General features: G+C 37.8%; 1 protein-coding gene across 6 annotated transcripts in view; it reads right to left on the reverse strand.

The window, feature by feature from the left end:
• Positions 1–17,803, reverse strand: part of VMP1 (vacuole membrane protein 1) — a 126,064-nt gene that overhangs the window by 96,820 nt on the left and 11,441 nt on the right. For 3 of the 6 annotated variants that reach the window (XM_086360582.1, XM_086360583.1, XM_086360587.1), the window contains exons 2-5: positions 12,773–12,874; positions 8,327–8,462; positions 7,096–7,186; positions 5,629–5,739 (exon numbers count right to left, since the gene is read on the reverse strand). In XM_086360582.1, the coding sequence (XP_086216708.1) occupies positions 5,629–5,739; positions 7,096–7,186; positions 8,327–8,462; positions 12,773–12,848 (414 nt within the window). In that variant the 5' untranslated portion in view covers positions 12,849–12,874. Of the gene's footprint in view, positions 1–5,628; positions 5,740–7,095; positions 7,187–8,326; positions 8,463–12,772; positions 12,875–14,421; positions 14,505–15,655; positions 15,777–17,803 lie in introns of those variants that run through there. The other 3 variants (XM_086360584.1, XM_086360585.1, XM_086360586.1) reach the window with 2 other exon arrangements.

The raw sequence follows: 17,803 nt of genomic DNA on the forward strand, positions 1-17,803 counted from the left end.
AATGATGCTAAAGCTGAAACTCCAATACTTTGGCCACCTCATGCGAAGAGTTGACTCATTGGAAAAGAGTCTGATGCTGGGAGGGATTGGCGGCAGGAGGAGAAGGGGACGACAGAGGATGAGATAGCTGGATGGCATCACTGACTCAATGGACGTGAGTCTGAGTGAACTCCGGGAGTTGGTGATGGACAGGGAGGCCTGGCGTGCTGCGATTCATGGGGTCGCAAGGAGTTGGACACGACTGAGCGACTGAACTGAACTAAAGTGGCTCTTGGAAGGACTACATGAAATAATTCAGGTAAAGAGCTGAGCACAGAGTCTAGCATGTGGTAAACATTCAATAAATGTTAGTCTATTGGTCAGGATAGGTTAAAATAGCAAATAGCCCCCAATCTCGGTAGCTTAAGACAACTACGTTTCTATCTCCCTTACTCTACATATCCATCAGAGGCAAGCAAGGTGAATCTGCTTCCCGTAGTCAGAGACTCGGGCTCCAGGTGAAACACAGCATGACAAACCTTGAAGCTTCCATCAGGAAGCAAGATCTACCAGTTATGCTCACATTTCTCTGAGGAAGGCAAATCACCTGGCTGGAGTTCAACAGGATGAGGATGCAACACCTCCTCACAAAAATGAATACCAAATACGGGTAAAAAACAACAGAATTGACTTCACTTAGTATTACTCTGACAATAATGACGGCAATGCTTGCCATTTTTGGTAGTAGTAGTAGAAACAGCTGTAGTTAACTTCTTGGGATCTGACTTTCATCCCAATCAGGTAATTAAAAATAAACAAAACCAGTGATATCTTTTATCTTCCTTTTGCTTGACTTCTCGGAAAAGTATTTTTTCCAAATACTTGTTTTTCTTCATTTTCCCTATTATACCTAAGGAATTCTGGAAGGAATTCTGTGTTTAAGAACTAACAAATTTAAGAACTAAAGATAATCTGGTCAAATGGAAATGGTATATTCTGGGTATCTCTTTATTTTTAACATTAATATATTGTTCTTCAAGACTTCTCATTCTGAATTTGTTTGCTATATTGACCTTTCGTCCATTTTTGATCACGACTATCTAAAAAAGTGTTCTTCTGACCAAATCCTCACTGATTCATGATTTAAAAAAAAAAAAAAAAAAAAAAACCCTCTCAAACACACACACAACTTACAACAAACTAGGAACAGAAATAAGTTTCATCTACTTGATAAGGAACACCTACAAAAACCTGTAGCTAACATGATATGTAGCTTCATGGTGAGAAACTAGAGGCTTCCTCACCAAGGTTGGGAACAAGGGGATTTCCCTGTCACCACTCCGATTCAACATCAGACGGAGCTAATGCAATAAAAGACAAGGGGCGAAAGTGAAAGGGTACACAGATTGAGAACGAAAAAACAAAACTATTTGCAGATGACATGATTATCTTACACAGAAAATCCTAAAGAATCAACAACAAAGTCCTGAAACTATTTACGTTGCAGAATACAAGGTTAATATTCAAAAGTTGATTACTTTCCTATGTATCATCAATTAATATACATGATCTACAGATCATGTCCCTAGGTATTTACCCAAATGAGCTGAATTCTTATATATATATATCCAAAACCCTGCACATGAGTATTTATAGCAGCTTTATTCATAATTGCTATAACCTAGAAATAACCATGATGATCTTCAATACATGAATGGATAAACCAATTGTGGTGGTACATCCAGGAAATGGAATATTATTTGGGAATTTAAAAAAATGAGATATTGGCACTTCCCGGTGATCCAGGGGACTTTGTGCTTCCAATGCAGTGGGTGTGGGTTTGATCCTCGGTTGGGGAATTAAGATCCCACATGAAGTGGGGCACGGCCCCCCCCAAAATAAAGAACTGAGGTATCAAGCCATGAAGACAATGGAGGAACTTTACATCCATATTGCTAAGTGAAAGCAGAAAAAAACTCATACTGTATAATCCCAACTATATGAACAAAATCAGAACCTACAGAGAGAGTAAAAGATTAGTGTTTTCTTAGGGTCTGTGAGTAGGGAGAATGAGAAGGGTAAGAATAAACAGGTATAGCACAGGGTATTTTTAGGAGAGTGAAACTATTCTGTGATCCTCTAATGAAGAATGTATAACATTAAGCTCTTGCCAAAACCTATAAAACTATACAAAACACAGAATGAACTCTAATATAAAGAATTTGCTTTAGTTAGTAATGCATCAATATTGGTTCCTCAACTGTACAAAAACAGTCTTAATGACCAAGATTAACCATGATGGAGGGTCACTCCAGATATCCTGGAGTGTGAAGTGAAGTGGAACTTAGGAAGCTTTACTATGAACAAAGCTAGTGGAAATGATGGAATTCCAGCTGAGCTATTCAAAATCCTAAAAGATAATGTTGTTGAAGTGTTGCACTCAATATGCCAGCAAATTTGGAAAACGCAGCAGTGGCCACAGGACTGGAAAAGGTCAGTTTTCATTCCAATCCCAAAGAAAGGCAATGCCAAAGAATGTTCAAACTACCACATAACTGCTCATTTCACATGCTAGCAAGGTAATGCTCAAAATTTTTCAAGCTAGGCTTCAACAGTACATGAACCAAGAACTTCCAGATGTAGAAGCTATATTTAGGAAAGGCAGAGAGGCCAGGGATCCAATTGCCAACATCTGCTGGATCATATAAAAAGCAAAGGAATTCCAGAATAACATCTACTTCTGCTTCATTGATTACACTAAAGCCTTTGATTGTGTGGATCACAGCCAAAGCCTTAACTGTGTGGATCATAACAAACTGTGGAAAATTCTTAGAGATGGGAATACCAGCCAACCGTACCTGCTTCCTGAGAAACCTGTATGCAGGTCAAGAAGTAACAGAACTGTACACAGAACAATGGACTGGTTCAGAATTGGGACAAGGCTGTATATTGTCACCCTACTTAATTTTACTTCTATGCAGAGTACATCATGAGAAACTCCAGGCTGGATGAAGCACAAGCTGGAATCAAGATTGCTGGGAGAAATATCAACGTCATATATGCAGACAACCCCACCCTAATAGCATAAAGCGAAGAAGAACTAAAGAGGCCTTGGTGAAAGTGAAAGAGGAGACTGAAGACTCTGGCTTAAAACTCAGCTTTCAAAAAATGAAGATCATGGCATCCAGTCCCATCACTTCATGGCAAACAGACGGGGAAACAATGGAAACAGTGACAGACTTTTTTTACTTGGGCTCCAAAATCACTGTGGACAGTGACTGCAGCCATGAAATTAAAAGACACTTGCTCCTTGGAAGAAAAGCTATGACAAACCTAGACAGCGTATTAAAAAGCAGAGACATCACTTTGCCAAAAAAGCTCCGTATAGTCAAAGCTATGGTTTTTCCAGTAGTCATGGATGGATGTGAGTTGGACCATAAAGAAGGCTGAGCACTGAAGAACTGATGCTTTTGGACTATGGTGTTGGACCAAGACTCTTGAGAGTCCCTTGGACTGCAAAGAGATCCAACCACTCAATCCTAAGGGAAATAAACCCTGATTATTCACTGGAACAACTAATACTTAAGCTGAAGTTTCAATACTTCAGCCACATGATGTGAAGAGCTTTCTCATGGGAAAAGACCCTGATGCTGTGAAAGACTGAGGGCAGGAGGAGAAGGGGGCGACAGAGGATGGAGATAGTTGGATGGCATCACTAACTTAATGGACATGAGTCTGAGCAAACTCTGGGAGATAATGAAGAAAGGGAAGCCTGGTGTGCAATCAAATTAATCTAATGCTGAAAAACATGGTCTGATCCATCTGGATGCCAGTTTATCACCAGCAATGATAACACCACAATGTTTTATATGGTTTTTATGTATAATGCAACAGTTTCAGATGTTCCTTGACTTTATCTCCACATTTGCTTAACTAGTAATACTTAGTGATACTTTCCTTTAAATAGTTTTTGAAGAATTCCTTCTAAACTTGTGAAAAATCTAACCACATTCCCTTAACCCTGCACTCTGATCAAGGGCAGAAATAACTACTTAGTTTACGAAACAAAGATTTGACTTTTCACTGAAATACATTTTGTAATAAATGCTTACTTGTATGTTTTAAATCCTTTACTGGTTACATGAATCAATGGAACTAAAATAATAATGTTTTCACAACAACACAGTTTATAAATGACATTTTATACAAGTTTCTCAAGGATATAAAAAGAAACAGAAAATGTGAAACTTCTAAGTTTCAAATTTTTCTTATTCTTATTATAGGATTTATAAGGTTCATTAGAATCCCTTTAAAGATTCAGTAGAATCTGCTAGCTGGGTTGCTTTTTAAATACTTCCAAATTAATCAAATGCTACTAATGAGTTCCTTAATCTGATCTTACCAAGGAATCTAAGAGGACAGGTCTAGGAAAGAACAGAAAGGGAACTGGTATTTTCTTCTTTCCTCCTCTGCCGCAACCTCTAGTATAGCATTATATTTCTAGAATAATTAAAGAAACACTGATAGGATCACTTATCTAGGATTTATGTTTCTATCTGGGTTAAAATCAACGAGCAGTCATGAACAGAATTCTAAAATTCCATGTTTTAAAATTCCCATAAACTCACAGAACTTATGTATTATAGATTAATCCTTATTCTTCAGATCATTGGTTAAGCAGCCTTCTGAATACTCATTTCCTAATATTTATCATACCTGCTTCAGAAATGAATTCATTGAAGCATAGAGATTGGAAGTGTTTGCACTGCTGAACTCTATTCAGCCATCAGTACTGCTATGACAAATTTTCACCTGTTTTCTCCATCGAGAGCAAGCTGTTTTCAAATATGAAATTGTTTTCAATATATTATTCAGAGACAGGAAGAGAGTGAAACAAGAGAGACATCCAGGGTACAAATTTAATGAGGTCTTCACTCATGAGCCCCACCCACATTTCTATGACCCTAAAAGTATATAAATTCTGTGCCCTCGATGTCACGCTTGTCACCCCCCAGTCCTAGCTCTGTCATTATTTCATTACATTTGCCAGTGTCCAAAGCAAAAACCTCTCTTTCATTTCTCTAATTTAAACTAAGTAAAAAAATATGTATTTTTTAGGAAGGGTACATTTTATATTTTGATTTAAAAGAGTTTAAGAAAGCATCAGTTCTGCACACATCACACTTCATGAGCCGCAGTCAGTAAGAATACCAGAGTAACCATCCTGTTGTGCACACGGTTATCTGAGGATGTGAGGGAGACCCCATTTCTCACTGGCTATTAACAGAGAAAGTTACTGTCCAAGTCAATTCCAACCTGTACGCGGAATTTCGTACAACTGAATAACTTCAACTATTACAATGTAACTGCATAAGCAAGAGAACCACTATTCCCAAATCTCAACAGAAAAAAACGTTTCCTGGCTGAATTAACATAAGTAAACAATCTCATTTGCCTAAGGCTTTTCCCCTCCCTTCTCTTTTTAAATTCTCAATTCAAAAGGAAAACCAAAACAGAGTACTGGAGGATTAGAATACATATAAAACACAAAGATAGTCAAATAAAAACATTAGAACTTTAACTTTTGAAGTATAAGGACAAATTAAAACATAATCTCTTTCAACCTCGATTATTAGAAGTTAATCTTACCAGATAAAGCAGAAAGGTGTGCAGCCCTGTTCCAAGCCCAACAGAAGACAAAATTCCTAAGCCTATCCAGTAGGCATACAAAAGAAACTGTTTCTCTATACGTTGCACATACTGAAAAACAAAAGAGATAAGGTGATAAAAAACAAAATCAGAATTCTTAAGCAGAAACGTATTTATCAACTACAATTAAAAAAAAAGAAAAACACTAAGTTTCTAATAGAAAGTATTAAGATTCAAGGCTCCTTAAAGAGACCTAATTCCTCTAACATGTGGTAGCAGAGATGACCAAAAAAAAAAAAAAAAAAAAATCATGTGACTGGAATAAAGCTCATTACTAATGTTTTAAAACTCCTACTATTATAATGACATTTGTAGGAAATATGCAAATTACTGATAACTATGAGAATAAAAATTTTTAAGACACTTAAAAGTTTCACAAATTTTGTTTAAAAAAGCATGATAATATATATACAGTTGTAAGAGATGGGTGGTTATTTATATAATATTTGGAACTAGAACATATTCTTGTGAATTCTAGTAAAAAATGTACATAAAATTATTTTTATATATTTAAGACCAAGATGCTTAATAAGCAAAAGCAAACTGCAGCCCACTGGGATACGGACTTGGAAGATTTCCAGAGTTTAGATGCTCATACTGGACAGTAAATCCATCAAGCCGGTTCCCTGGGAACTCTTAATAGCACACACAGATTTCTTTAAAATATATTTAAAACCTGCATTTATATGTATAAAAACTTCTCTGATTAGAAGCAAACTGCTTCACCCCCCTCCTTTTAATGCCATTTATTGTTTCCTAATTTTACAAGCAATATATGTTTATTACAGACAAGTTGAAATATATAAAGTAAAAAACAACTATCGTTCATAATCTCCACCCTACCAAAGATAATCACCATTGGCATTTTGATGAATATAGAGGTAAACTGCTCTAACATGTGAAATGGTACCCTTTTAGAACTATTTCCTATCAGAATACATGAACATTTTGCTATTTTAACAAAAGTTATTAACAAAATGTCCTATTTTCCCTTCATTTATGCTGTACTTATAAACAACAGGCAAGCGAACTTCCCCCCACTTTATACATATAAAACCAAACTTTCAGTCTAGGATGAGTATATGAGCTTTGATAGGTCACAGTATAGAAAATATGAAGACTCTGGTAGTGATTAAGGAATTCATGCTGCTTTGACTAAACACTGCTTAGAAAGTTACATTTAAATCCTTAAAGGTAAAAAGGAATGATATATACCAAATACTGAGCAGCCATGAACTACCGTAAGAATATTTTTAATATTTGACCTTAAAAATAAGACATTAAGATATCACTTGTAAAATAAGTTTTTTTAAAAAATCAACGAAACCCACAACAAATCCCAAAACAGTTCCATTCTGAAACTGCCTGGGATTCGGGAAGGAACAAGAACAGCACTGAACCTCATACCTGTTGATGTGCTCCTTCAACATAATACGTAGCTGTAAGCACAGCAAGCAGCAGTAAAAAAGACACCACAATGCTTTGACGATGCCATAATCTTAAAAACAAAACAAAAAAAAATGAGATACATCACAGTCTCGTTTTTAGGATTCATCACTCTCAAGACATTTCTCACTTAAACAATGAAGTTTTTTAGCTCAGGTTTAGAAGTGGTTCTTGGTGGACTGAGCTCTTTTGCTCTTACAGACTATAGTCTCTTGATGTACAGAAGAGAATAAACAAGATACATGGGTACAGAATCTAATTTCTCACTAGAAACCCCACTGCCGCCCTCCCTATACCCCCAAATTGCTTGTATATACTCCAGCCTCTAATTGTGACAGGACTAAGAGGATATATGTATACTTCTGGCTGATCCATGCTGCTGTATGGCAGAAACCAACACAACACTGTAAAGCTATTATCCTCCAACTAGAAATGAATTTGAACAAGTATATACTGCATAGGGCTTTAGCCTTTAGTCAGAGGACTTGGATCAGAGTCTCTAAAGTACTGCACTTGGAGTAAGACACTCAACCAATCTGATTCTGTTCCTTGTTTTTAAAATCATAATGATCGTATATTTATTTTACCTTCTTCGCAGAATTGCTAGAAGAATCAAATGAACTAAAAAGTGTTACAAAATACTTTATAAACCGCAAGTACAATAAAAATGTAAGATATTATTACAGATATCTTGGAAAGGTAAACCATAAAATGATTAAGGCAATTAAAAGTTCAACTTGCTCTTTATGATATCAGAAACAGGGCTTACAAGTACTAAAGTCAAAGACAGAACACAATTTCCATGGCAGAGTCCTTTTCATTGGCTCAAACTATCAGTAGTGCCACGTATCCTGAACCTTGACCTGCTAAAGAATCAGTGTATCGTACACAGGCCTGATTTCTCCTGAAGGTAAAGCCAGAAGAAAAAACTTTCGTTTTTAGGGTTCTCCTTTGCCTAAAGGATTCAATAGGAGACAATGGTCAACTGTAATAATCCAGTGAACAAATAGCAGTGTTTCCCTAATCTATTTTTCTTCAAACTACATATAAAAAGGAAAATATATATGTTCCTATAACATTCTAAATTTAATTAATCCATTTTGATAGAGCAGGTCGCAGGAATAGGAGATTGCTGAAGACTTCTAGAATTAGTAAAAACAGTTTATATAAAAGTTAATGGAAGACTCTTTACTTTGAGGTCCATTCCTTCAAGATTACTAGGGTTTCCAGAGAAAAATACTGCAAGGTAATGAGTGGCTGTCTCCACAGGACAATATTCTGTCTTTCTTCTCGATCCCTCCTCTTCTTTTCATTCACTGAAGAGGGGTCTGAAAAAATTAGTGCAGAAGTTAAAACAGGATGCTACTTTTCCCAGTCACTCTCAAAACTCACCTATCTTCCTATCCCATGTTTGAAGGACTGCATAGAAACCTCAAAAGCAAACAACCGGATTCACACTGTGCCAAGTCTAGGCTATGTCCTGCTGTTCTACTCTTATCATTCTTTTTGGAATTATTTTAGAGTCAGGACACAAGTTTCTCTTACACATTACTGAAAGTCAAAGTGAAGTCCCTCAGTCATGTCTGACTCTTTGCGACCCTATGGACTGTAGCCTACCAGGCTCCTCCGTCCATAGAATTTTCTAGGCAAGAGTACTGGAGTGGGTTGCCATTTCCTTCTCCAGGGGATTTTCCTAACCCAGGGATCAAACCCAGGTCTCCAGCATAGCAGGCAGACACTTTACCATCTGAGCCACCTCGGAAGCCCATACATTACTGGAATACTAAATTAGTCCACTTTCTGTGAAGGGCAATTTAGCATCATATCATAGAACAAAGTGATTTAGAGCTCAAAATGTGAAGGCCAACTAGTAGTAGTAGTGTTAGTCACTTAGTCATTTCCGACTCTCTGCGATCCCATGGACTATAGCCTGCTAAGCTCTTATGTCCATGGAATGCTCCAGGCAAGAATACTGGAGTGGGTTGTTATTGCCTTCTCCAGGGGGTGTTCCCAACTCAGGGACTAAACCCGGGTCTCCTGCATTGCAGGCAGATTCTTTACCATCTGAGATATCAGGGAAGACCAGCAGGTTCTGCTCTAAAAAAACCTTGTGAAGGGACATCAAACCCTGGCTCTGCCACCTACTGGTCAAAGCCAGTTAACCTTTCCGTGCCTCAGTTTTCTCTTCGCTAAAATAAAAACAGTAGTTACTTTTTAGGGTCTTGTTAAAGATTAAATGAGTTAATACATGTATATATATGTACAATTAAGGTTACTTATTATTGTAAATAATAATAAATCTCTTGGCATCATCTCTTGAAATTATAAATGCATATACTCTCCAGTTGAGCTATTTCAAATCCTGAAAGATGCTGCTGTGAAAGTGCTGCACTCAATATGCCAGCAAATTTGGAAAACTCAGCAGTGGCCACAGGACTGGAAAAGGTCAGTTTTCATTCCAATCCCTAAGAAAAGCAATGTCAAAGCATGCTCAAACTACTGCACAATTGCACTCATCTCACATGCTAGCAAAGTAATGCTCAAAATTCTCCAAGTGAGGCTTCAACAATACATGAATCGTAAACTTCCAGATGTTCAAGCTGGTTTTAGGAAAGGCAGAGGAACCAGAGATCAAATTGCCAACATCCGCTGGATCATCGAAAAAGCAAGAAAGTTTCAGAAAAACATCTATTTCTGCTTTATTGACTATGCCAAAGCCTTTGACTGTGTGGATCACAACAAACTGTGGAAAATTCTCAAAGAGATGGGAACACCAGACCACCTGACCTGCCTCTTGAGAAATCTGTATGCAGGTCAGGAAGCAACAGTTAGAACTAGACATGGAACAACAGACTGGTTCCAAATAGGAAAAGGAGTATGTCAAGGCTGTATATTGTCACCCTGCTTATTTAACTTATATGCAGAACACATCATGTAAAATGCCAGGGTGGATGAAGCACAAGCTGGAATCAAGATTGCCAGGAGAAGTATCAATAACCTCAGATATGCAGATGACACCACCCTTATGGCAGAAAGCAAAGAAGTGAAGAGCCTCTTGATGAAAGTGAAAAAGGAGAGTGAAAAAGTTGGCTTAAAGCTCAACATTCAGAAAACTAAGATCATGGCATCTGGTCCCATGACTTCAAGGCAAATAGATGGGGAAACAGTAGAAACAGTGGCAGACTTTATTTTGGGGGCCTCCAAAATCAGTGCAGATGGTGACCACAGCCATAAAATTAAAAGACGGCTGCTCCTTAGAAGCAAAGTTATGAGCAACCTAGACAGCATATTAAAAAGCAAAGTTATGACCAACTTTGACATTACTTCGCCAACAACAGTCTGTCAAGTCAAGGCTATGGTTTTTCCAGAAGTCACGTATGGATGTGAGAGTTGGACTATATATAAAGAAAGCTGAGCTCTGAAGAATTGATGCTTTTGAACTACGGTTTTGGAGAAGAATCTTGAGAGTCCCTTGGACTGCAAGGAGATCCAACCAGTCCATCCTAAAGGAGATCAGTCCTGAGTCTTCACTGGAAGGACTGATGTTGAAGCTGAAACTCCAATACTTCAGCCACCTGATGCAAAGAGGTGACTCACTGGAAAAGGCCCGGATGCTGGGAAAGATTGAAGGCGGGAGGAGAAGGGGACAACAGAGGATGAGATGGTTGGATGGTATCACTGACTCAATCAATGGAGATGAGTTTGGGTAAACTCCAGGAGTTGGTGATGGACAGGGAGGCCTGGCGTGCTGCAGTCCATGGGGTCGCAAGGAGTCGGACTTGACTGAGCAACTGAACTGAACTGAACTGTCACTGAATAATTCTACTTAGGAGAATGATTAGGTGTAAGGAGAAATGACTTTTGTACAAGTTTATTCAGTGCGGTGTTATTTGCTTTAATAAGATGGAGGAGTGATTAAAATATGTTATACCTGAACAACAGAACACTAAGCAGCCGCAATAAAGAATAAGTTCTTGGGACTTTCCTGGTGGTTCAGTGGATAAGAATCCACCTGCCAAAGCAGAGGACTCTGGTTCAAGCCATGGTCTGGGAAGATCCCACATGCTGTGGAGCAATGAAGCACGTGGGCCACAACTATTGAGCCTGTGCCCTGCAACAAGAAACCACAGCAATGAGGAGCCTGTGCAGTGCCATGAAGAGTAAGCCCGCACGCAGCAACGAAGTCTAGTGCAGCCCAAAATACACAAAGAAAAAAGAATAAGTTCTTCATGTACAATCTCTAGAAAATAGCAAGTTAAAAATCTCAAACAAATGCACACCATGGTACAGAACAGTAAGTGTGCCATTCTCACATTAATTTTAAATTCCAAAGGTGTAGGCAATAGAAGAAGAATATACAAATGCATGTGCTTGCTGAAAGGAGTGAAAAAATGACATGTGAAAGCTCCGAATGGGACGACACTGTGATACAGGCAATGCCTATCTCTGAATCCTGAGACTCATGGTGAAATGATACAAAATTTATTGACAACCAAAGTAACCCAAGAGTCAGTTAAGTGCTGCAAACACATTGTGCAAAGCAATGTAGTGATCAAAATGAACAGATGGGGACTACTACTTCAGAAAGCTTTCAGTCCTTCCAGAAGATTTCTATGACAGAATTATAACCCTGCTGAAGTACTGATATTATTTGCAATGTGTTTGAGATGTCAAATGATCAAGTTAAAAAGCAAATCATTACAATTAACAGAAAAGGAAAACCTTTCACTTTCTTTTAAACACATAAAGGAAAGTTCTTACTTATGTTGTCTATATAAATGGTAACTGTAATTTTTAGGGTAAATGTATAAATAAGAGTCAAATATACTGAAATTTAAGAGAAGGCAATGGCACCCCACTCCAGTACTCTTGCCTGGAGAATCCCATGGACGGAGGAGCCTGGTAGGCTGCAGCCCATGGAGTCGCTAAGAGTCAGGCACGGCAGAGTGACTTCACTTTCACTTTTCACTTTCATGCATTGGAGAAGGAAATGGCAACCCACTCCAGTGTTCTTGCCTGGAGAATCCCAGGGAGGGGGAGCCTGGTGGGCTGCCGTCTATGGGGTAGCACAGAATTGGACACGACTGAAGCGACTTAGCAGCAGCAGCAGCATATTGAAATTTACCACAAATTCCTAATTCAATTAAAATAAAAATTTATTTGTCTCAAACTAAAATTTAAAAAGAAATACACAATAATCACATTCTGACTTTTTGGATAATTACAAAAATTACAATTAGCATAATAAATAAATTTATAATGTATTTCTAAGGTTACAAAATAGCATGATAGAACTGAATGGCAAACAAAATCCAATAAATATTTACCACACCATAAGATTAAAAAGCAAGAATTTTGTGTCTAGAACACTGCTGTTGTGACTATGGCCAAGCTGCTTCTGCTATCACTGTGAAAAATCACCTTATAGGCCCTTATACATCCATAATTTAATTTACTATGAAGATGAAACAAAAGATAATCTTTTACAAGATTTATAAGAATTTGATGTATTTTATATTACTATATATTATTTTATTAACAAAAGATAATATATATTAGATATATTTGAATTTTATTCCAATGAAAAGGATATCATTTAAACCCACAGATCTTCTCCCTTCAAACCACCATCCTTTACCTGTGAAGTTTCCATTATATTGTTCCTTGTTCATTGCTACACGTCTCTGGTCACAATTTTGTCCATTCTCTGCCATTTCATAGATCAATAACTCTTGAGGAGCTAATAAAACAAAATAAAATCCAGTGCTATGTTACATATTTCTGCCTTGCATCTGTGGCTGAATGAAACAATACAGAAACCACATGGTAGGAATCCCCACCTGCTATCTCAACGTGCTGACACCTTAATTTTCTCTAGTAGAAGTCTTAAACATATAAAAGCCATGTTGTTGCAATCCTTTTCCAAACGGCTATCCCAGTGCTTTTCCAGATTAAAATCTGGAGGCAATTTGTCCACAGAAGGTTATAAAATACTAGTACCTTCAAACAGATAACTTAAAAGGTCTAAAGTCTTTCTGATTCATTAATACCATACATACTATCTACTCAAATTTTACCAATCTTTCAGTCCTTTGGAATTACTTTAAAAAAAAAAAAGATTACATTATCAAACATGTTAAAAATGTTGACAACAGATCCAAGATTCATTATATTTAGCAAGCAATTCTACTGAAAGAAAAAAAATGTACAGGCATAGAAGGTGAAAATTTTAAACGTTTAAGATGAGTTAAATGTACTCTTTAAGGACTTGCCTGGTGGTGCAGTGGTTAAGAGCCCGCCTTCCCATGCAGGGGACATGGTTCCAGCCCCTGGTCAGGGACTAAGGCCCCACACGCCCTGCCTAACTACTGAGCCTGTGTGCCTCAACTGAGACCTGAGGCAGCCAAGAATGAGTGAGTATTTAAATGGACTTGTCATATTATACTTTATATTACAAGTATAGATGTAAATCTTTTACTTAAACTCTCTAAATTACAACATATAAACGGTGCTGATGTAATTATTCCATACAAAAACATAAGATTACCTGTGCCTGTATCACTCTTTCAGGTGCCAGTAAAGCACATCTTGCTACTTAAAATGTGTATCACTTCATCAGTGCTGAGTCCTCTGCACGTGCCGTGAGTCCTGCTAGATTTAGACTCAGCTGATGAGAATATGACGTGGTCATGGGTTCAATCTTCCTACACTTTGTTTGTTAGAACTATTTTATCCCTTGGCTAAAATTCCAACCATACTTTAGGCTTCATAAAGGAAAACAAATGTAAGATTATAAAGGCTGAAGAAAAAGCCTACATTGATTACTCCAACAGAAGGTTTCTTCTTTTAGACACAATCCATTTCTGGACACCTTTTTTTGTTGCCTTCATTTTTCAATAAACAAATTAACATATCAGGAAATAAAGCACAGGTTTCCCTCAGCACAGATGGAGAGCCTGGAGCAGAGGACTGTGAGTCTAAAATCCGGATTTGCACACCAGATTTGCTACTAACTAGTTGCGTGATTTTAAGTCTCATTTTTTCTAGATCTTGATTCTTTGGATCTACAAAAGGAGAACAAAAATTCTCATGTCCACAGAATTGATGACAATGAAGGAGTGTGTTTGGGCATGCTAGTGTGCATATAACCATAAATGGCAATACACCAAAAGGGCAGGTATATGAAGCAGTAAACCTAGCAACTGTCTGTATGAGAGAAAGTACTTCATAGCACAAGCCTCATGGCTACCACATAAGTTACATCAGTGTCTTTCATCCAACACTCACTATAAAAGTTCTGGGGTCAGCAATGGCCACTGAAGACACAAACGTGAATACCAGAAGATCCTTATCCTCCAGCAGGTCATAGTCTAGCAGGGAAACCAGATGAACACAAGACTTCAATTATAACATAAAACAATGAAATAGATATACAGTAAATAACTTAGCAGAAAGAAAACAGGTTTTGGAATCTAACAGAACTGGATTCAAATCCAAACTTCCCAGTATCTATTTTAAGCTTTGGCAAGTTTTTACATCTCTCTATATATCAGTTTCTTCAAAAGGTACTCTGAGGATTAAATAAAATAATATACATAAAATACTAATATTGGCTCATCTTTTATAGGCACTCAATATATACCAGTTACAATGATGATAATGTTAGGTAGAACAAAGGTCGGAAAACCGGAGTGAGGACCTCAGGTAAAACAACCAGCACTCCAAGGCTAGCCCAATTTACACAGGGCAGGCCCAGGAGGAGGAGAAAAAAGCATATAAAAAGAGGACCCAAAAATGGGCTGGGGCCTCTCTTCTCTTCATGTCTTTTGGGTTGGCATGCCCTCACGCCTCAAGGATATATTTTCCTTTGCTTTGTAAATAAAACTGAGCCGTAACAAAGAGCTGTAACACTGGTCGGTCCAAGGGCTGTAATGCTGGTCTGTCCAGTTGCTTCAAATTTTTGTTGCGACAAGACAGAACTGAGGAAATTACAAACTCCTCCAACAATAAGGAGACAGAAAGTACAGGATAAAGTATGGGAGCTCAGAAGGCAATACATTCATAGTAGTCATAGAAGCTGAAACTTGATTCTGTAAACTTAAGTCATACTTCTGTGACAATATTTTCAAAAGACAAGCAATTACAAAAAAATGTGAAGATAATTTGTGAAAATCTATATGATCAAACCATCACAATAGGTTTAAAAAATACAAATCTATTCCACAAATCATGCTTTCTGGTTTTATTAATAAAATTAACTGAATATATCTTAAATGAACCATATAATAAAGAAGTTAAAGATTTTCCATCTTCTAGTCATTCAACATGAAGTTAAAGATTTTCCATCTTCTAATCATTCATACATAATAAGTTCTGTAAAGACTTAAAACTGCAAACTCATATTCAGTCAAATTCTGCAGGCAATTCATTTTTGAGATGAACAGCCATTTACCTACATCACAATAAAGAACATTTAATTAACTTGTGATGCAAAGATGTAAGAAGGCAGAAAAGAGCTTACGTGTTATGAAGGACACACTCTAAAACCTTTCCCCCTACAAAATACCAGTAACTCATTTCCCCAGTCTTACTCTTTCCCATGGTATCTTCTTTGAGAGACAAAGTTTTATTCAAAACAACCTGGGTCTGTTTAAGTTCTTACTTAATAGCAATGGTATTATGCAACCACTCAGAGACGTTTTACAAGACATTTCAAGAGGAACTTTTATTTGAGCAAATACTGTGTTCTTACACAATATGCTAAAGAAGAAAACAGTCCACTGACATTTCCTACTCAAAAAATTCTCTAGAAAAAAAGTCTGGAATTTTGTTTTGTAAGAAATAACGTAAGAGACTAAGTTAATTTGTCGACTTCTTTACAAACAAAATAAATTCACAGTTTAAAAAACAGTTTTTGAAAACCTTTTGCCAACCTCTAGCCCCACTCCCCTACTAGAGGTTGGGAGACGAGGGTGAAAGATCAAACCCTCTAATCACGTCTAGGTTTTTTTTTGGTGACCAGTCCCCACCCTGGAGGTAACAGCGGGCCCAACAGAAGTTGCCTCATTAGAATGAAAGGTGCTCCTTTCACTTACATCACTCAGGAAAACTACAAAGGATTGGGGAGCTTTGTGCCTGGAACTGGGACAAAGACCAAATAGAAATTTCTTATGCCATAATTACTCAATTACATAAGGAGAGAATTACACACTTACAGGAGAATATGCTAGTTATGTGCTGAATTGTACCTCCCCCGCCCTTATACGCTGAAGTTCTAATCCCCAAAGTGACTGTATTTATTTTATAGTTGGGGCTTTTAAGCAGGTAATTAAGGTTAAATGAGGTCCTAAGGGTGAGACCCTAATCAGATAGACGTGGTGTCCTTAGAAGAGGAGAAAAGAGACACCAGAGACTTCTCTCTTTCTATGTATGTATGCATACAAAGGCAATGTCATGTGAGCACACACAAAGAAGACAGCCACATACCAGCCAAGAAGAGAGCTGGCACCTTAATTCTGGACTTCCAGCCTCCAGAACTGAAAACATTAACTCGGTGCCCCAAAGCTGCCAATATGTCTCGACTGGTCAGAGGCCAAATCAGGGCCAGCAGCATTTCACCTGTACTCCATTCTTCACGACTAATGCATCCATGCTATTCTGATTCTGTTCTCCTTCCCACCTGAAAGTAGTTTTATTTCCTTGGAGCTAAAAAAAAATCCTACCAACATCACTTACTAGTTGCATAACCTTGGGTAAGTAATTTAAGCTTTTGCATTTGAGTTTACTCGTAAAATATCCCCATTCCTATTTTCATGTCATCCTTAAATGTTCTTCGTGTTGCTCTGGGGACTCTGGTTTCTTTTCTCTACTTTCAGAACAATTATATATAATTGTCCTGCACAGAGTCTGGCTGGCACACAGCAGGCACTTAATGTTAGCTTCTCTACACCCCTTCCAGGAATGTCTCAGTTTTCCAAAACAACCATAGTCAATACTGCCCGAGTATTCATTTACAGGCACTTGGTTTCCATCTTTCTATAATATTCAAGAGCCTGCACAACTGATTTTTACAGAAGCATCGACAGAAAGATCTTGGTTTATTATGCTAGATAACAAAAATGAATTATTTTTCATCAATGCAACCACTTTGAAAAGTACCAAAAGGACAATCTGTTAAAAATCATTATAGGGTAAAAAAGCAGACTTTGCTTCTTGGCAAGAATACTATGACAAACCTAGACAGCGTGTTGAAAAGCAGAGACAATACTCTGCCCACAAAGGCCCATATGTGCAGTCAAGGCTGTGGTCTTCCCAGTGGTCATGTACAGTTGGGAGAGCTGGACAGTAAAGGAGGAGGAGGGCCGAGGGATTGATGCCTTTGAACTATGGTGCTGAGAAGTCTCCTGAGAGTCCCTTGGACAGCAAGGAGACCAACCCAGTCAACCTTCAGGGAAATAAACTCTGAATACTTGTTGAAAGGACTGTTGCTGAAGTTGAGACTCCCATATTTTGGTCATCTGATGCAAACAGCTGACTCACTGGAAAAGTCCCTGATGCTGGGAAAGATTGAGGGCAGAAGGAGACGAGGGCATCAGAAGATGAGATAGCTGTATGGCACCTCTGATGCAATGGACATGAACTTGGGCAAACTTTGGGAGATGGTAAGGGA

The sequence above is a fragment of the Bos grunniens genome, chromosome 19 (assembly GCF_055505025.1).
Source record: "Bos grunniens cultivar Pamir isolate PY7600 chromosome 19, Bosgru_T2T1.0, whole genome shotgun sequence".
NCBI lineage: Eukaryota > Metazoa > Chordata > Mammalia > Artiodactyla > Bovidae > Bos > Bos grunniens.